The 22,224-nt window shown below is 39.8% G+C and overlaps 1 protein-coding gene across 2 annotated transcripts in view; it reads left to right on the top strand.

Annotated features, from left to right (window-relative positions):
• Nucleotides 1-22,224, top strand: part of LOC124717033 — a 123,553-nt gene that overhangs the window by 69,809 nt on the left and 31,520 nt on the right. For both annotated transcript variants that reach the window (XM_047243688.1, XM_047243690.1), the window contains exon 4: nt 8,769-8,871. In XM_047243688.1, the coding sequence (XP_047099644.1) occupies nt 8,769-8,871 (103 nt within the window). The remainder of the gene's footprint in view (nt 1-8,768; nt 8,872-22,224) is intronic.

The raw sequence follows: 22,224 nt of genomic DNA on the forward strand, positions 1-22,224 counted from the left end.
AAATAAATTGAAAGTGTTCCCGGACTTTATGTATACCCTGTATTTCAGAATTTTAGAGCAACTTTTTAAAGATAAAATAGGGTACAGTGTAGTTACCGGAATGAAGACTAAATCTGTTTAACGTCAGGACATATGTTTTATTACATGAGAGCAGTATGTCTTATTGCATATCATATGATAAACTTAAAAAAAACTGTGGGCGGAATAGCAAGAATTGTTTGAAAATAAGCACGACACTCGACGGAAATCATTATTGTAGTCAACATGCCACTGTGCTCACACTCCGATGAAGGTATATAGAAGACCTCTTTGAAGACTTAGAGAAAAGTGATTAATTATAACAAATTGCACTATATGAACAGAATGAGGAGTTTTAAAGCAAAAGTAGGGCAAAATACTAGAGTGGGAAATTTTGAGTATGGTCGTATGTTTGTCGAATGTGTGAACCATAGCTACTTGCTCATGGAAGAGTCAGTACATAGTTTATAGAAAGCTGACTACAATATTTATAAACAAAGAATTAGTTGAAGATTGAAAAAAATAGAGTATAAACATAAATAGCACTTCACAGTAAGAAATTCTCAACGTCTGTGAGGAACTCCTGTACAGTATGGAAACAGTTTACAGAAAGAAACGTGTCAGATTGATTTTTAATACTTCGGGTTTATCACTCAATTGTTTCAGATCTGCTGGAAGCCTTTTGAAACCAGGAAGTGCTGAGTAGTGCACACCCTTCTGTACAGTGATTACGGAAGCGTTATCAAAGTGCATATCGTTTTTCTATCTCGTGTTTACTGAATTAATATTGCAGTTTGTTCTAAATGTGTCATTGTTAACAACAAATCCCAAGATGGAACATCTCGTAATTTTACTGGACATATTTATGGATCACATGGTATAATTATGCATACGTCTTTTGAAGTCAAGGCTCGGAAGGGTGTGTCTGCCGACACCAGGTCACATAGCAAAACACCGACAGCATACGTAAGGGCTGCTGCGAACTGCCACAGTGTCACTTGTCAATTGGCCAATGTTTCCAGCTAGCTCTTCAGTGCACCTGTTGATGACAACCCTGCCCTAAGTGGTTTTCTCCTGGATTGTGATTTAGACATGTCTCAACCTACCGGTGACATTTGGCTAGGGAGTGGATAAAGCCTATCTGCCTCGTGTGAGACTGTCTTCACTCACCATTTGACTGACAGTTTTGTTTTCAGTGAATGAACTGACAACTTATGATTGCACTGATTCCCAGTTGAACGTACAAACTGTGTTCTCCAGCGAAACATTCAAAGAACCATATTGACCATGAGGTATTCAGCTCTAGAAGTTCCCTTTTTTGCATGTCTCCAGAAGAATCAGGAACTATTACTTTCTGTGATTTAATTACAAAGAAGTTGTTCTAAGTCAAACGTGTGTTGTTGAAGGAGGAGACTTACAACAGAATATATGTACGACGATAGCAAGTGCTAGAATTTATAGACAACTGAACAATGGTCTACACACTTCCAAAACTGACACTACTGATAAGTCTGACTGCCTAGGCTAAGAATGCTCTTCATGTGTGCACAGAGTAGCCCGAAATAAAACACCGTATGAAGTAATAGAATGAAAGTAGTGATCTAAATGATTAATGGAAAATCTCATATAGAGATGTGAAACAAATACTAACAAAGAGATAGAGGGGCTGGACAGTACTTACCTCAGCTCAGTACAGCCGATAGATACACAAAAAACAGAACCGAAAATTTACGTTCCTAGCTTTCGGAACAAATGTTCCTTCATCAGGGAGGAGAGAGGGGAAAGAAAGGGAAGAAGGGAAAGTGGATTCAGTTACTCACAACCTAGGTTGTGAAGCAACAGGGAAAGGAAAACAGGGAGGGTAGCAAGGATGGAGGCATGGTTGTCAGAGGGAAGCCAAAGATATTCTATTGTAAGTACTGTGCCAGCTTCAAACCAAAGAGGATGCATACAGAAGTAAAGAGGTATATAGTATAAAGATAAACACAACTATGTAGGATGAAAAGATGTGTGAATGGCTAAAGAGGAAAGGGAAGGGGGAGAAGACTGAAGAATAAATGGGAATGAGGTTGTTCAACGTAGGTTCAGTCCAGGGGGATGGCGGGATGAAAGGATGTGTTGGAGTGCAAGTTCCCATCTCCGCAGTTCAGAGGGACTGGTGTTGGGTGGGAGAAGCCAAATGGCACATACGGTGTAGCAGGTTCCTAGGTCCCCAGAATTATGCTGGAGGGCATGCTCCGCTACTGGGTATTGGGCATCTCCTAGGCGGACAGTTCGTCTGTGTCCGTTCATGCGCATGAACTGTCCACCTAGGCGATCTCCAATACCCAGTAGCAAAGCATGCCCTCCAGCATAATTCTAGGGACCTAGGAACCTGCTACACCGTATGTGCCATTTGGCTTCTCCCACTCAACACCAGTCCCTCTGAACTGCGGAGATGGGAACTTGCACTCCAACATATCCTTTCATCCCGCCATCCCCCTGGACAGAACCTACGTTAAACAACCTCACTCCCATTTACTCTTCAGTCTTCTCCCCTTTCCCTTTCCTCTTTAGCCATTCACACATCTTTTCATCCTACATAGTTGTGTTTATCTTTATACTATATACCTCTTTACTTCTGTATGCATCCTCTTTGGTTTGAAGCTGGCACAGTACTTACAGTAGAATATCTTTGGTTTCCCTCTGACAACCATGCCTCCATCCTTGCTACCCTCCCTGTTTACCTTTCCCTGTTGCTTCATAACCTGGGTTGTGAGTAACTGAATCCACTTTCCCTTCTTCCCTTTCTTTCCCCCCTCTCCTCCCTGATGAAGGAACATTTGTTACGAAAGCTAGGAACGTAAATTTTCGGTTCTGTTTTTTGTGTATCTATCGGCTGTACTGAGCTGAGGTAAGTACTGTCCAGCCCCTCTATCTCTTTGTTAGTGGAAGTAGTGAAGCAAACATGTTTTTGTGTTTCACTGTCAGACAGTGGAGATCATTCTTATAGTGAATATAGCAGCATTCTGACATGAATATCTTTGTTGTATACAACCAAGAAATCAGGGGAAAACCTGGGAATCTTTTCATTTGGGGGAAATCCAGAAAAATGAGGCATTTTTGAAAACTGTGGGAATTTTTCATTGTTTTAGTTTTCAGTTAATTTTCTGTAAATTTGACTGGTAAGAACTGATACGTCAACAAAGAATTTTAGTTTAGCCTGCTACTGCAGAGTAATACCACAGCAGTAAAGCATAAATGAGAGAATAACACCAAAATGAAACTTCAGTTGCAAAGAAAATGTGTCATTTATACAACAAAACACAGTGCACATACAAGCATCTGCCAACAGCAAAATGTGTCAAACTATGGAATACTTCATAACAACAAGGTGCTTTTGACACATCTTCTTAGTGGGCTTCATTTCAATGAGCGTGATGTCACAACTGTTTACATTTCTGATGGGTCACCGGAAAGTATTGCGAATGGTGGTTTGAGAAGCATTACTTTCAAAGTAAAATTTCTTTAATGCAATATGAATTCTGTTACAAGTGAGAACATGTAAGGAATTTCTTAGATCATGAAGTGTTAGACTCTCATTCAAAACTTCACTTAGGACTAGCCACTTAGAAAAATTTTTGACCAAAAGACCCATTTATGCAATTATTTAAAATTTTACAAGCATATTTTGTTTGATATACCTTAAAGGGTAACACAGGCAAAAAAAGGCCAGGTTTCAGTTTTTCGTATTTATTTTAATTCTTCCATGCATTACAGATTATGCAATATTGATGGCAATAAATATAATTAGCCTTAAAAAAAAAAGTAAAGTGAGTATTTGAGCAATTTCACACATAATTTACATTTCTGGGTGCTTGATGGAACATGTGTTGAGTCGGTGACCCACAAAATGTTCGTTGCACAACAGTGAAATTTATAATCATGCTCATCATAAATATTCAGCTGCTGCAATTTAAACTGTGCTCTTAGGATCCTACCTAACCACATCCTCGGAAAGAAACAGCAAAAACATTTTGACAACCAATATTATAAGTGAAAGCTTAGCTTTTCTTGTAGCTATGTTGCATGTGTATTAGTTTAAGGCATTAACTTTCCGTATATGTGTGTTCATGCTACTTAACAGTAATGTTGCTATTGCTTGACTGTATCACATGTCCGGTGCCCTGAAAATGTGCTGTCATTGGCTGGTGAAATCATGTGTTGTTAGCTTAGATTGACTAACAAAAGCACATTGCACTCTCGATTTCAGTGTTTCATAAGCTACCGTGGTGTATTTGGTAGGATTTGTGTTTATGCTTTTATTATACGAAAATATGCAGTGTAAATGTTGCCTTACATCAAAGATGTTTCCAAAACACATTGTTTTTTGCTAGCTTTCATTTTCTAAAGTGCTGCGAAGTTCTATATTGGTATATAATAACTTTACCATTTATTGTTGCTTGAAATGTACAAAAACATACTTTCACCCAGGGAAAAGTGTATTTTTAACCAGAAAATGTGCGAAAAACCCAGGAATTTTTTTTCTCCCCCCTTGTCCGCTTCTGTACCCTGACATGCTAAGAACCAAATGGAATCAAAATTAAATTATCAAACAATAAAGAAACTGTAAATGGTGTGATGGCCTTAAATTTGTGTAGTATTTCAACAAATCCTATAAATGTAGGTTTCTCTTTCTCCAACCTATCTACTATGATAAGTTGTAGGCTCAACACTGTCTTGAGTGTTCCTAGATATCTGTGGAATCCAAATTGATCATCCCCAAAGATAGCTTCCCTCAGCACTTCCGGTGCTCTGTAAATATTGGTGTCACTATTTTGCAGCCATGATTTATTATACTGATAGTATGGTAATATTCATACCTGTCAGCTCTTGTGTTCTTTGGAATAGCAATTATTGTGTTCTTAATGAAGTCTGAATATTTTGTCCATCTTAGATAATATTGAATTTTGTTAATATTGTGGAATGAGTAAAGGAAGCCACTTGCCATTTAGATGAGGCTTTGAGTGATTGAGAGGCTCATAACCAAGACAGAAAATATTACTGATCTTTCAGACAGTGCCTATATTAAGAGCTAATAAATGAAAGGGGACTTCAGATATTTACTGCTGTGATACTGTGCACCAATTACTTTCTTGAAGAAACCCAGTTTCCTACCAATCTGTGGAGGAATAATGAATAATCAGGGGTAGTAGCTTCTGTGGAGGTCTAGTCTATACACTGGCTCATTTCTTTCCAAGTGATCTCGCACTAAGGTGTAACATCACACATGTCCATAATTTGTGTGCAACTGACCATTGTCAGCTGGTGTTGTCCGCTATTGCTATTGCCCTGCAGTGAGAGACTGGTAAACATCTTCGCCACCATCATAGCTGAGGTACCATTTAGTTTCACATCCTCCTCCTCCTGATTCTGTACAGCCTACCACAGTTGCCAGTACCTGAATCTTAAAAATTGTAACTAGTAACCTCTTCTTTGCAAAGTATTTTGCAACAGCTGATCTATCTGTTTCTGCCTACCTAAAGTTACCATTAAGTTCGTCATTTCTCCACCGCTCCTTTTGTAGTACCCACGTACATGTCTCCACAAGTACACAGTGTGCAGCAAATTCCTACTTTAAACCACAGTTTGTTAGCATCCTAGGCCGACCTTGGAAGTTCCGGTATCTTCTGAATGTGTTTGTACACCACATCTATATTCAATTTTTTTTTCACATCTTTCCTTTGTGGTCAGTAATATCAGTGCTATACAGTCAGTAATGGAGGTAAATGTCAAATTTCACAGACTGCTAAACAGCACAATAAGTTTTGTGGTGTCGACTCTTTTTATGCCAGTGGACGAATACCAAACTGTGAAACTGGTTGGGATTTGGTTACCATTTCTGAATAAGATGTTTACCAGTCTTTCACTTTGGAGCTATTATAATTGAATGGCAGCAACCGAAAATGACCAATTACGTGAGAGTTTTGAAAATGTGTGACATTACGACTCTGCAAAGGACCACGTGGAAATGAGATTTACTACTGCCAGTAGCGGATCAGAGTGCAAATCTCAACTTTCACAGATGCTACAACCTCCTTGAAAAAGTACTGCAGATGAGGATAAAACATCAGGTGTCTTCAATCATACTGTAATTGTCGGTGGAGGTTTTAATAATCCAACAATCAGTTTGGGAAACTTTCAGTTTTGTTAGTGGTGGGCGTGATGATATGTCTTGTGGAACATTACTAAATGCCTTCTTTCAAAACTACCTACAACAGATAGTTTGGAACACTGCTCATGATGGAAATGTATTGGAGTTAATGGCAACAAATAAGCCCGATATCTTTGAGGATGTCCACTTTGAAACTGGTATCAGTGACCATGATGCAGTTTCATCAGTATGATTACCAAAACAAAGGACAGCTAAAACTAGCAGAAAGATATGTATGTTCAGTCAACTAGACAAAGTAATCAGTGGTTGGTATCTCAGTGAGGAACTAGAAACTTTCAGCACAGGGCAGGAGCGTGTAGAGGAACTATGGCTCAAATTTAAAAGAATGATTGACCATGCATTGGATAGATCTCTACCCAGTAGAACAGTTCGTAATTGGAGGGACCTTCCATGGTATACAATCACCATAGAGAAACTTCTAAAGAAATGGAGATTAGTGCGTAATAGGTGTTAAACAAAGCATAGGGCTCTAGAGAGAGAGATGCTGAATGAAATGAGTTTGGCTGTCAAGAGTGCAATGTTTGAAGCCTTCAGTAAGTACTGTAGCAGAATATTATCAAATGACTTTCACAAAACCCAAAGAAATTCTGGTCGTGTTTAAGGGCGACTAGTTGCACCAAAGCTAGTGTCCAGTCCCTAGCAAATAAGACAGGAACTGAAATTGAGGGTAGCAAAGCAAAATCTGTATTTCTTACTCCTTTTTCAAATTTTCCTTTACAGGAGAAAACCCGGGAGGATTGCCCTGATTTAATCCTTGTAGTACTGAAAAGATGAGTGAAATAAGTATTAGTATCAGTGGTGTTGAGAAACAGCTTAAATTGTTAAAATGAACAAAGCTCCAGGGCCCTGAAGGAATGCCTTTGAGATTATATTTTGTCTTTGCAGCTGACTTAGCCCCTCTTCTAACTATAATCTATTGTAGATCTCTCTGTCAAGCACAGGTCACACCCATCTACAAGAAAGGTAGTGGAAGTGATCCACAAAATTGCCATCCAATACCCCTAACATCAATTTGCTTTCGAATCTTAGACATATTCTGATCTCAACATAATGAGGTATCTCAAACAGAATGACCTAATCCATGCCAGCCAGCATGGATTCTGAAAACTTCGATCATGGGAAACCCAACTTGCACTTTTCTCTTACTGAAAGCTTTGGATCGTGGCATCAGTTAGTAACATTATTTCTTTATTTCCGAAAAGTGTTTGACTCAGGACCACACCTAAGCGTATTGTCAAAAGTGCTGTCATATGGGGATACCAAGTGAAATTTGTGACGAGATTGAGAACTTTTTGGTAGGGAGGATGCAGACTGTTATCTTGGCTGGAGAGTCATCAACAGATGTAAAAGTCACTTCCGGTGTGCCCCAGGGAAGTGTGTTGAGGTCCTTGGTGTTCATGTTGTATATTAATGACCTTGCAGACAATATTAATAGTAATCTCAGACTTTTTGCTGATGATGCAGTTATCTATAATGAAGTAATGTCTGAAAGAAGTTGCATAAATATTCACTTAAATCTTGATAAGATTTCAAAGTGGTGCAGAGATTGGCAACTTGCTTTAAAGGTTCAGAAATGTAAAATCGTTCACTTCACAAAATGAAAAAAGATAATATCCTATGACTTCAATATCAATGAGTCACTGCTGGAATTGGCCAACTCATACAAATACTTGGATGTAACACTTTGTAGGGGTATGAAATGGAATGATCACCTAGGCTCAGTCTTCGGTAAAGCAGATGGTAAACTTCGGTTTATTGGTAGAGTACTAGAGAAATTCAATAAGTGTACAAAGCAGAGTGGTTACAAATTGATCGTGCAACCGGTACTATAAGTTACTCAAGTGTGTGGGACCTGTACCAGATAGGACTAATGGGATATTGAACGTAGAGGGAAAGGCAGCACGCATGGTCACAGGTTTGTTCGACATGTGGCAAAGTGTCACAGAGATACTTAAGGAACTGAACTGGCAGACTCTTGAAGATAGAAGTAAACTATCCTGAGAACAAAGTTTCAAGAACTGCCTACAACTGATGACTCTAGGAATGTGTACAACCTCCTATGTATTGCTCACATAGGGATCATGAGGATAAGATTAGAATAATTACAACATGCACAGAGGCATTCTTCATGCATTTCATTAGCCAATAGAATAGAAAGAAGCCCTAATAACTGGTGTAATGGGACTTGCACTCTGCCATTCGCTTCACGGTGGTTTGCAGACTATACATGTTGATGTCGAAATTTGTTTGAACATAGGAGAATAGACCAGAAAATTTTAATGAGAGTGAAATTTTCAGTTGTGGAAGTTTACATTTTGAAAAAACACACGCAACACATATGCATGACTACATTGTACCTGCACTGTGGCAGTTTTTATCCAGTGTCATCAGTTCATTGGCCTCAATTTTCCCTTTCAGGTGATAACATTTCCTATTCTGCAGTTATAGTACACAGTTATGTTTACAAATATTTAGAGCGGTTTATAGTTCCCAGCACGTATGTTGGTTGCTAACTACGTTGTTTCTTTTTCTCCAGGTTTTACATCCACACACAAAGCATGTGCTACTTCCTGTATAATCAAGCATGGCATCAGGAAACAGAAAAAACCATAGCACGACTGACAACTACATCTTCAAAGGTGTGTCTTCTTTAAATTTGCACTCCACACATATGTAAATCTTTACTTTCAATTTGCTTACTTGCCATCAACTGTGAGAGTAGGTTGCTCTGTGCTCTATTCAAAATTACTCGAGGATAGACGCTTTGGGATTAGCATGTGGCTTCACAGAGCGGAATTGCCGCATGGAACACACGTCACTCAAACTCGCAAAATATTCCGTGCATAAAGATGAAACTTGCAGAGCTGCACTGTGTTTTCATATTGGTTTTATTTATGGCAACGAATTATTTAGACAATATATGAAAAGTTCACAAAAATACAGGGCTTGACAATGTCACCAAATTTTTGACATGAAGGAAACTTTTTTGTTACTGGACTTACGTGAATACATTATGGGAACAAAGTCTGAAGAACGTATTGTATTTTTATCTGCTCCAAACTGGAACTGTGAGACATCTGTAATACAGGATAATTTTGAGTTTGATGTGATGCATAATGCTCTGCTTGCACGTCAAAAGCTAACAGGTTGCCAATTTACATTTCAGTAGAAAAAACAGAGCAAGTGGTTTACACTTAAACTTCCGTTACATTTTCTAATCAAACTTTTTAATTCTAACACAACAGAAAAAAATTATTCCTTTAACTTGGGGGCAAATTTACTCTTTCGGAAATCACAAGTTGGCAACATAGTGATGGTATGCTTTAACCTGTTGATCTTGCATCTGGGGAACCACAATTCGTGGAGAGATATTAGTTCCTAATCTCCAACTTCTCACAGTCATTGTTTACTTCAACTCTGAATCCAGTCGGCCATCTTCCCCATTTGTTTTGCTACAGTAGGCATCTTTTCAATAACAGAACAGTTGGAAACATTATCAAGAACAATAATTTGTTGGCACGTAGCCTGTAAACAATTTCTCTCTACTTAAATCTTATGTCAGTCCCCTGGCCAAGTGAGTGACATTGAACATTTCTTCTGAATAATATGTACCCTACTTGTTCCTACTGACATGTTTGGTATTGCATGTTAAACTGTAGGAATAAAGATAAAATATTCAGACTATTACTATTAAGACATGAAAAACAAAATCTCAGTCCACCATGAACAATCCCACAGGACAGGGATCTGCCTTAAAGCGAATTACGTCAAAAAGGATCTTGAAGCGTAGAGTAAGCCACTAGTGTTGTTAGTGGCAGAAGTGATTGCGTAGCAGTTGCAGGTGGTTGCTGCGGATGCAGATATTAGGAAATCGGCTGAACGTGTGATTATGCCCCCGCATGAGCCTCATGCTACTACATCCTGTGGAGCGTCAATCCTAAAGTAGTTTTGAACAGAGGATGGTTCACACTCCACGAATTAACAGAAAAGGCACACCTCTAAAATTTAGTAAGCGGACACTGATTTTGACATTAGAAAACAGTTAAGTAATGAACTAGGTGAATACTTAGGTTGATCCCTTGAGTAATGATTAAATGCAGTATTAACAATCTCATTTCTTACTTGGGGGGAGGGGCGGGGGGAGGGCTCTTTTGGAGATAAACTGATAGCACCACAGTTTCAGACACTATGTCTTCCCGTCCTCCGTCAAATTGTGGATTCTGCTTTTGTGGGAAATGTTTCACAGACTATCCCTTTGATTGTCTGAAGCTGCAAGCAGTGGTGTGACGTATGCTTGTTGTCTGAACTCAGATTGGCTTTGTCACAATATCATCCGTCTCTACATTTTCCGAGGGTAACTGCAAAGTATGGTGTGGTACAATAGCATTGTCAATTTGCCTAGACATCTGAAAACATAACATACATTTTATTAATAATGCTGAGAAAAGTGCAGAAATGAAGCCAGTGTTAATGACCTCTCGACAGGTGAGCTGCTCTTCTCCGTGGGTCCTTGCGCACCATATCCCCCTCTCCTTTTTGCGGAAGTAACTATCACTTTGAAAGTTAGGAACTGTTGCTTGTACTCTTATGTGTTGCAACCACTCTCCCTCTATATTTCGCAGATTCTTATTCAAAACAGAGGATGGTGTTTCAATTTGCAAGGATAAGTGGCAGTTAATAGGAAGGACATGGGTTGTATGAAACCTGACCGTGTCGCTTCGAACAAAAAGTCCCTCTTCTAAATGGTAATGTTGAGTACGATCTGCCACCAGTCGCAATTTAAAGTAGTTTATGTAATGGGTTTATTGTGACACAATAGTTCTGCAACCAGTTAAGATTTTATTTTTATCTTCCATGCATTTTCTATGTACTTTGCTGTTTGTTCTCAATGTTACAGGGTCTGAGGTATTGCACTGTTCTGTTCTGTTGTGTTAACTGTAATATACAAAACCACACAGTTTATATGTATTGACACACACTCTCACACACCTCTCTGCATTGATCGCACGTGGAGTACATATACATTATTACAGAGTGTACTTATCTTAATAATCTACATTATCATTTGCTTATGTATACATTTTACAATGGTACTTTTCTCTGAGTCATGTACATATACATTATTACAGAGTGTACTTATCTTAATAATCTACATTATCATTTGCTTATGTATACATTTTACAATGGTACTTTTCTCTGAGTCATGTACATATACATTATTACAGAGTGTACTTATCTTAATAATCTACATTATCATTTGCTTATGTATACATTTTACAATGGTACTTTTCTCTGAGTCATTTTTTTATTGAATTATATTTTCGAAGCATTTGAAGAAATTCACTGATATAGTTTCCAGTTTCTCATTTTATGTTTCTTCTTCTTCTTCTTCTTCTTCTTCTTCTTTAATGTGAATATATCTTCAGTTCTTGCAGCAGATTTATATTGACAATCTACTCATATAAAAACAGTGACACACAGAAACATGTACCATTTCTCTCTCTCTCTCTCTCTCTCTCTCTCTCTCTCTCTCCCTCCCCCCCCCCCCCCCACTCCCTCTCTCCGCCCCCTCTCTCTCTCCCTCGCCCCCACTTCCCCCTCCCTGTGTGTGTGTTTGTTGGGGGGGAGGGGGGGTGCAGTAAGCAAGTGTTGATCCACATTATTAAAATAAATACCTTCTGTAAAAATGTGTACATGCTCTGTGCATGAACCGTAGCGTTATATCTCTGTTGGCTATGTGTAAAAATATGTTTGTAACTGTTTGGTTTTGTAAGTTTGATATTTTCATTGTGTATTGTGCACAGAAAATTGTGTGAATTTCTGCACAAATGGGCCAGAAGAAAACCCTAAAAAAGTTCTTTCCAAATTTTGTTACTAGCACAATATAAAGATCAATCATTTATTAAAAATTGTGTGTGTTTTTATACGTTAAAGTAAAGACAACAGAGCACTGCAGCACTTCTCACATCGTAAATGACGTGAATAAATAGCTTAGCACAGAAAAAATTGGATTAGTTCCCAAAATGTGTCGTACATCATCATCATCATCATCATTTAAGACTGATAATGCCTTTCAGCGTTCAGTCTGGAGCATAGTCCCCCTTATAAAATTTCTCCATGATCCCCTATTCAGTGCTAACATTGATGCCTCTTCTGATGTTAAGCCTATTACTTTAAAATCATTCTTAACCGAATCCAGGTATCTTCTCCTTGGTCTGCCTCGACTCCTCCTACCCTCTACTGCTGAACCCATGAGTCTCTTGGGTAACCTTGCTTCTCCCATGTGTGTAACATGACCCCACCAGCTAAGCCTGTTCGCCCTGACTACTGCATCTACAGAGTTCATTCCAATTTTTCTTTGATTTCCTCATTCTGGACACCCTCCTGCCATTGTTCCCATCTACTAGTACCTGCAGTCATCCTAGCTACTTTCATATCCGTAACCTCAACCTTATTAATAAGGTAACCTGAATCCACCCAGCTTTCGCTCCCATACAACAAAGTTAGTTGAAAGATTGAGCGGTGCACAGATAACTTAGTCTTGGTACTGATTTCCTTCTTGCAGAAGAGAGTAGATCGTAGCTGAGCACTCACTGCCTTAGCTTTGCTACACCTCGCTTCCAGTTCTTTCACTATGTTGCCATCCTGTGAGAATATGCATCCTAAGTACTTGAAACCGTCCACCTGTTCTAACTTTGTTCCTCCTATTAGGCACTCAATCCGTTTATATCTCTTTCCCACTGACATTACTTTCGTTTTGGAGATGCTAATCTTCATACCATAGTCCTTACATTTCTGATCTAGCTCTGAAATATTACTTTGCAAACTTTCAATCGAATCTGCCATCACAACTAAGCCATCCACATATGCAAGACTGCTTATTTTGTGTTCACATATCTTAATCTCACCCAGCCAGTCTATTGTTTTCAACATATGATCCATAAATAATATGAACAACAATGGAGACAGGTTGCAGCCTTGTCTTACCCCTGAAACTACTCTGAACCATGAACTCAATTTACCGTCAACTCTAACTGCTGCCTGACTATCCATGTAAAGACCTTTAATTGTTTGCAAAAGTTTGCCCCCTATTCCATAATCTCGTAGAACAGACAATAACTTCCTCCTAGGAACCCGGTCATATGCCTTTTCTAGATCTATAAAGCATAGATACAATTCCCTGTTCCACTCGTAACACTTCTCCATTATTTGCCGTAAGCTAAAGATCTGGTCCTGACAACCTCTAAAAGGCCTAAACCCACACTGATTTTCATCCAATTGGTCCTCAACTAATACTCGCACTTTCCTTTCAACAATACCTGACAAGATTTTACCCACAATGCTGATTAAAGAGATACCTCTGTAGTTGTACAATCTTTTCTCTTTCCATGTTTAAAGATTGGTGTGATTACTGCTTTTGTCCAGTGTGATGGAACCTGTCCCGACTCCCAGGCTATTTCAATTATCCTGTGTAGCCATTTAAGACCTGACATTCCACTGTATTTGATGAGTTCTGACTTAATTTCATCCACCCCAGCTGCTTTATTGCACTGCAATCTATTGACCATTTTCTCCACTTCTTCAAATGTGATCCTATTTCCATCATCATTCCTATCCCATTGTACATCGAAATCTGAAACATTACTCATCGTATTTTCACCTAAATTGAGCAACTCTTCAAAATATTCCCTCCATCTGCCCAACGAATCCACAGGATTCACCAGCAGTTTTCCTGACCTGTCCAAAATACTTGTCAACTAACTGGTACCTTTCTGAGATCGCTGTTATGTACTTGTGCCTGATTTCCTTATCCTGAAGTTTCTCCACTCTTATCCTCCTACATATGGACCTGACCTCCTGCACTTTCGGCCTCACAATACCAATTTCACTGCAGATTAAATAATCAGTGTCATCAAAGAATCTCCTGAATACATGTGTGTCCCTCACAGCCTTCCTGAATTCCTGATCTGTTATTATATAGTCAATGACAGATCTGGTCGTACAAAATATAATAAAAAGAAAATCATGACTGATAGCAGAATAGTTATTTCATAACAGACCCATTGCTTTTACAGCTGCAGGCCTTTTTAGTGCTTTATTTGTTTTGGATAACTTTGGACTTGTGCCCTGCTTCATGTGATTATACTTGAGTTGCATGTTTCCACATTTAGTGTTTGAGTTTATTGTTCAACCTAAAAATCTGTGTGACATTGGCATGAGAGACGTAAGTGAATCCATTGGAAGCGACAAGAGTTGAATGTACTTAGACACAGATGGAGTACCCAAATTATAATTGCTCGTTTGTCACCAATGTAATCATATGAACCACCATATTCATATTTACACACATTGATGCTCCCTTAAAATGTCGTAGAGCTAAGAGGTATAGACAGGGTGTATATGCCCCGGGAAAACCATAGGAGTTTTTTCATCTGGGAGAAACCTGGGAATCATTCGGAATTCGGGGAATTTTTTCATCCGGGAGAAACCTGGGAATCATTCAGAATTTGGGGAATTTTTCATAGTTTTAATCTTCAGTTAATTTTTTTAAAATTTTGACTGGTAAGAACTTATACTCTTAACAAAGAATATTACTGTATCCCCCTACAGCTGAATAATACTGCAGCAATAAACCACAAATGAGAGAAAAATACCAAAATGAAACTGTAGTTGCAAAGGAAGCGCCATTTACAATGAAACACCTTGCACGTACAAGTGTCTGCCAACAGCAAAATGTGTCTAAGGCTTTAGGGCGAAGACTGTGCAGTACTTCGTAACAACAAACTACTTCCGGTGAGTGTGACGTCACTTGTTTACATTAAGTTTGTTTGAGCAGTAGCCAGCGGACTCATGCACAGTTCAGTCACATATGAGCAGTACCTTCTCCCATTTCTCTGACTGCTTGAAGCCACATGCTAAACATAAATAATCCCCCCCCCCCCCCCCCCCCCACGTCTAAGTTGCCAGACTTGTGCATGCGCAGAGCACTCTGAGTTGTACTGAGGAGGGGGGGGGGGGGGGGGGTACTCTCCATGTGACCCATGTTTACATTTAGTGATTTTGCTGTATCCTCTTCTTGTACAGCTCCCATGTCAAATGAAAACAAAACAGATTTCTGTGGCCTTGAGCTATCAAATGAGTTAAAATACATTCACATAATTATGGAAGGCCTAAATATATTATTAGTTTCAGTTTCCTGGTTTTATTTCATTTCCACATTTTTGGCAGTCAAGCAAGAACAATGAACTTACTTTTATTAGTTTGCTAAAGAAGTTCAGTTTTTATTAAACTTTTCCGCTGAGGCAGTCAGTTTATTTGAAACAAAGCGTTTCATTCTACAGCACAGTCTAGTTCCTGCTGTTCGCTGAATTTCAAGTGCACATTTTCATCTTCTTGCACATATGGCATTTTGCCATAACAAAGAACCAGTACAGTACTGGTACTCAAAGAAAATTTACATCCCAAAAACCACACCGAAAAGCTTACTATGAGGTTGGGGCCTAATTCATTGTGAATCTGGAGATAAGAATGTGCACTTCAAGCCGAATTATACAATTTATTATGGTTTATGAACTTCCGATGCTCTTGGAGTATCCTCTGATGTCCTGTTTCTTTTATGACGTGATGTAAGATATCTTAATGCTTTATATGTACAAACATATGGGCATCCTGTACTATCGTAGCTGCCCAAGCTCGGTAACATTTGTTTTCTGGCACACTCTGGCAACTGCTGACTTGAACCTATTTCTAACAGGTCTCGGGAAACTATTGTGAATAGTGGTTTGAAAAGCATTACTTTCAAAGTAAATTTTCTCTTACATTACACATGAGAATGTGCAATTAATTTCTTAAATCACAGAGCGTTTGACTCTCGTTTACAACTTAACATTTTGAGGACAAGCCACTTAGAAGAATTTTGATTCCAGAAGACCAGACATTTATTTCATTATTTTAAATTTTACTCGCACATTTGTGTGATGCATCTTGCAGTGTAACACGTGCAAAAAAAGGCCAATATGCAAACAAAAGCTTAGCTTATTAATCTTAGAGATCAATATTATAAGAGAAAGCTTAGCTTTTCTTGTAGCTACACTGTGTATATTAATTTAAATCATTAACTTTTCCTATCCATGTGTTCACGCTACTTAACAGTGATGTTGCTATTGGCTGAGTGTATCACATGTCCTATGCTCTGAATACCTGCTGTCATCGGCTGGCGAGATCGCATAACAGGAGCTATGACTGGCTTACAAAAGGGCATCGTAATCTCAGTTTCAATGCTATGGATATTAACATGCTGTGTTTGGTGGCTTTGAATTTACACTTTTGTAATTCCGAAAAAATGCTGCGCTATCGTAATACAAAAATATGCAGTGTATATGTTGCTGCACATCATCGAAAACCTCTCCCCCTCCCCATCCCCTCCTGGATTTCGTTTACTAAAGTGGCAGCGGAAAGTTCTAAGCCGATGATGTATAAAATGTTAACCATTCAAAGGATTAAAAAGTTTTACAGTTCCATGGTAAAGTATACTGTCATCCGGGAAATCCAGGAATTTTTTTTCCTTGTCCACGTATACACCCTGACGGAGAAAATACGCACATGGAAGCATAGAAGATAGTACAAGTTCCAAATTTTTTGAATTAATACATTTGTTTATTTTCTTTCCGAATATGAAACTACTTCAATTTTAAGCGAATAAAGTTGGTTTGAAAGGAACGTTTATTGAGTTCATAGATCATATACATCCTTACAAAATTAAACTATCATGCTATGACAGTTCACAGGAGCCTTAATAATTGTTCAAATAATAATGATACTGGTTCGCCCATGAATTTAATGTGTAATTATGTACACCCTAAGTGAACAAACCACAGCTTTTGACTGCATAGATCATTCCACTTGTAATATTACCCTCCCACACATCACCATTAAATTCCTCTTAGTCTGTTGATTATTTTCAAAAGCTTCGAGAGGCATATACAAAAGAAAAACTTTTACTTGCTTTCATTTTCTCTTCTTGTTGTTGTTGGCTCCAATTCTTGGGTCTAGTGTACAGTCTTGAGGCTGTAATTTTTATAACATTGCGGTTTCTTGTTCACCTGAGTAACTGATGAAGATTGGCCTGTGGCTATGAATATCTTTTTAATTTATCGCGTTGTTTTATATCGCACTGACTTTCAAATTCCACTTCAGATCATGAATTCACATTGTTGTTGACAAGATTAGAAATTTGTCTACTTCCATTAGAGGCATGCCCACCGCTCCTTACCTTCTGTGGTAATCACAATATTCCAAAGAGTTTACAAAGCAAAAGAGTTTGACCAAAGAAGAATCTTCGCTAAATCATCATTATTTATCATTATTTTATAAATGTCCAAAAATAAATTTAATAATTTGCTTTAGAAAGTGCAAATAATTATATGCATTTAAGGTATATCAGAAATTTTGTAATTTCAAATATTTTTAAAAGAAGAGTAATTTTAATTGTACGTGCAGAGTACTAATAAATTTCTTTTTATGTATTTTATCCTGGAACATAACACGTCAATACAAAATCATACGAAGTTCATTCAGTTAGACAGCAAATATAATATTCACCTATACAAGAATCGATAGTGTACATACAAAGGTGATGAGACTTCCCAAACAAAAGCGCTGGCGGATCGACAGACACACAAACAAGCACAAACATACACACAAAATTCAAGCTTTCGCAACAAACGGTTGCTTCATCGGGAAAGAGGGAAGGAGAGGGAAAGACTAAAGGATGTGGGTTTTAAGGGAGAGGGTAAGGAGTCATTCCAATTCCGGGAGCGGAAAGACTTACCTTAGAGGGAAAAAAGGACAGGTATACACTCGCACGCACACACACATATCCATCCGCACATACACAGACACAAGCAGACATTTGTAAAGGCAAAGATATATATATATAAAAATAGAGGGAAATATTCCATGCGGGAAAAATATATTTAAAAACAGAGATGATGTGACTTACCAAATGAAAGTGCTGGTAGGTCGACAGACACACAAACATACACACAAAATTCAAGCTTTCGCAACAAACAGTTGCCTCATCAGGAAAGAGGGAAGGAGAGGGAAAGACAAAAGGATGTGGGTTTTAAGGGAGAGGGTAAGGAGTCATTCCAATCCCGGGAGCGGAAAGACTTACCTTAGGGGGAAAAAAGGACGGGTATACATTCGCACACACACACATATCCATCCACACATATACAGACACAAGCAGACATATTTAAAGACAAAGAGTTTGGGCAGAGATGTCAGTCGAGGCAGAAGTGCAGAGGCAAAGATGTTGTTGAATGACAGGTGAGGTATGAGTGGCGGCAACTTGAAATTAGCGGAGATTGAGGCCTGGTGGATAACAGGAAGAGAGGATATATTGAAGAGCAAGTTCCCATCTCCGGAGTTCGGATAGGTTGGTGTTAGTGGGAAGTATCCAGATAACCCGGACGGTGTAACACTGTGCTAAGATGTGCTGGCCGTGCACCAAGGCATATTTAGCCACAGGGTGATCCTCATTACCAACAAACACTGTCTGCCTGTGTCCATTCATGTGAATGGACAGTTTGTTGCTGGTCATTCCCACATAGAAAGCTTCACAGTGTAGGCAGGTCAGTTGGTAAACCACGTGGGTGCTTTCACACGTGGCTCTGCCTTTGATCGTGTACACCTTCCGGGTTACAGGACTGGAGTAGGTGGTGGTGGGAGGGTGCATGGGACAGGTGCATGTAATGGGTTGAAGGAGTTGATCTACGTAGGCAGTCTCCCATCCTTCATCAAAGACACCAACAAATTTCATGAACGCCTGGAATCCTTACCCAATCTGTTATCCCCTGAAACCATCCTTGTAACCATTGATGCCACTTCCTTATACACAAATATTCCGCACGTCCAGGGCCTCGCTGCGATGGAGCACTTCCTTTCACGCCGATCACCTGCCACCCTACCCAAGACCTCTTTCCTCATTACCTTAGCCAGCTTCATCCTGACCCACAACTACTTCACTTTCGAAGGCCAGACATACCAACAATTAAAGGGAACAGCCATGGGTACCAGGATGGCCCCCTCGTACGCTAACTTATTCATGGGTCACTTAGAGGAAGCCTTCTTGGTTACCCAAGCCTGCCAACCCAAAGTTTGGTACAGATTTATTGATGACATCTTCATGATCTGGACTCACAGTGAAGAAGAACTCCAGAATTTCCTCTCCAACCTCAACTCCTTTGGTTCCATCAGATTCACGTGGTCCTACTCCAAATCCCATGCCACTTTCCTTGACGTTGACCTCCATCTGTCCAATGGCCAGCTTCACGCATCCGTCCACATCAAACCCACCAACAAGCAACAGTACCACCATTATGACAGCAGCCACCCATTCCACATCAAACGGTCCCTTCCTTACAGCCTAGGTCTTCGTGGCAAACGAATCTGCTCCAGTCCGGAATCCCTGAACCATTACACCAACAACCTGAAAACAGCTTTCGCATCCCGCAACTACCCTCCCGACCTGGTACAGAAGCAAATAACCAGAGCCACTTCATCACCTCAAACCCAGAACCTCCCACAGAAGAACCCCAAAAGTGCCCCACTTGTGACGGATACTTTCCGGGACTGGATCAGACTCTGAATGTGGCTCTCCAGCAGGGATACGACTTCCTCAAATCCTGCCCTGAAATGAGATCCATCCTTCATGAAGTCCTCCCCACTCCACCAAGAGTGTCTTTCCGCCGTCCACCTAACCTTCGTAACCGCTTAGTTCATCCCTATGAAATACCCAAACCACCTTCCCTACCCTCTGGCTCCTACCCTTGTAACCGCCCCCGGTGTAAAACCTGTCCCATGCACCCTCCCACCACCACCTACTCCAGTCCTGTAACCCGGAAGGTGTACATGATCAAACGCAGAGCCACGTGTGAAAGCACCCACGTGATTTACCAACTGACCTGCCTGCACTGTGAAGCTTTCTATGTGGGAATGACCAGTAACAAACTGTCCATTCGCATGAAAGGACACAGGCAGACAGTGTTTGTTGGTAATGAGGATCACCCTGTGGCTAAACATGCCTTGGTGCACGGCCAGCACATCTTGGCACAGTGTTAAAACCGTCCGGGTTATCTGGATACTTCCCACTAACACCAACCTGTCAGAACTCCGGAGATGGGAACTTGCCCTCCAGTATATCCTCTCTTCTCGTTATCCGCTAGGCCTCAACCTCCGCTAATTTCAAGTTGCCGCCGCTCATACCTACCCTGTCTTTCAACAACATCTTTGACTCTGTACTTCGGCCTCGACTGACATCTCTGCCCAAACTCTTTGTGTTTACAAATGTCTGCTTGTAATTGTGTATGTGCAGATGGATATGTGTGTGTGTGTGTGTGTGTGTGTGCGAGTGTATACCTGTCCTTTTTTCCCCCTGAGGTAAGCCTTTCCGCTCCCGGGATTGGAATGACTCCGTACCCTCTCCCTTAAAACTCACATCCTTTCGCCTTTCCCTCTCCTTCCCTCTTTCCTGATGAAGCAACCGTTGGTTGCGAAAGCTTGAATTTTGTGTGTGTGTTTGTGTTTGTTTGTGTGTCTATCAACCGGCCAGTGCTTTTGTTTGGCAAGTCACATCATCTTCGTTTTTAGATATATTTTTCCCACGTGGAATGTTTCCCTCTATTATATTCGTATCATTAATTTGAACCCAACAGTTACGTTTGTTATTGTCGCTGTTGCATTTCCAAATCATTTCTGTCATCTAATTTTCTCTTTCTGTTTTTGCAAGTAGTTTCACTTTGTATTCACCTTCTCCTTTTTACCGTAATCTACCATACAATTTTATCCCACCTATATATACTCAATAATACGTAACCCACCTCCAAATCATAACCAAAAAATTTTTTTCCGATTTCAACACTACCGCTGCTATAAAATCCACCGTTTCCAGTTCACAAACAGTTCCTTTCACCTATTTAACAACCATTTCTGGTAGTTCTAATAACTTTCGCTTTATTTCCAATTCCGTTTTTACTACATCACTGATCATTTTTAGCCGCTTCCCACAGGTTTTAACGTCATTATTTCTTCGTCAGACAATTGTTAGCCTCATTTTCATAATCTTCCACCACAAAACCACTCCTTTTAATACATTTACGCATAGTTTTTTCGAAATTTTCCCAAATTTCTCCACCCTTCAATGTGTTTTGGCGGCAACACAACCACCAAACCTTTGTGCACATCATTGTCTGGCAACCCAAGTTCACCACAGGATCAACATAGCCCAGCTTTTACCAACACTTTTTCGCCTTTTTTCACACCAGATCTCCAGTTGCTTTCTAGTTCACCTTTATCTCTCCCCATATATTTTTGTTTTCATTTTCACTTCAGCCTCATGTTACACTTTCCACCTTCTAATACCATGTCACCCTCACAACACCCCACAACGACCCCATTAAGTTGTATTTACATTCCCTCCGCAAACATGCCTTCGCCATAGCCAGATTACACTCCCATACTTTATTTTCTCAGGCTTGTCTGACATTTGGCATTACCCCCAAAGGCCTCACACTTAAAAGTTCCCATCTCTGGCTGTAACCCTTCTTTCCATCAATCCCTATACCAGTTCCAAGCCGAACAATCCATTGCCCTCACCCACCTAATCCTTCACCTACACATCAACTCAGCCAATGAACACACCCGTCAACTCCTATCCTTAATAAAAGTCCTCAATCTTTCCGCTCCAACATCCACACCGGCTGTTCACAGCATCCTCCTACAGGCCAACCGCAAAGTAGAACAGCATGCCACCCTCCACCTCAAAAAACTATCCAATCTCCTGGTTTCCCACCTCCGGAAAGGCAACTCACTCACCCTTCACAACCTTTCCAACAAATCTCAACCTCCTCTCATTGCACACACACCCAGTCTCTCCCATCTACTCAATCTCCCACTTCCAGCTCCACTCCCCCCAAAACCTCAAAATTCCA

The sequence above is a fragment of the Schistocerca piceifrons genome, chromosome 9 (assembly GCF_021461385.2).
Source record: "Schistocerca piceifrons isolate TAMUIC-IGC-003096 chromosome 9, iqSchPice1.1, whole genome shotgun sequence".
Lineage (NCBI taxonomy): Eukaryota > Metazoa > Arthropoda > Insecta > Orthoptera > Acrididae > Schistocerca > Schistocerca piceifrons.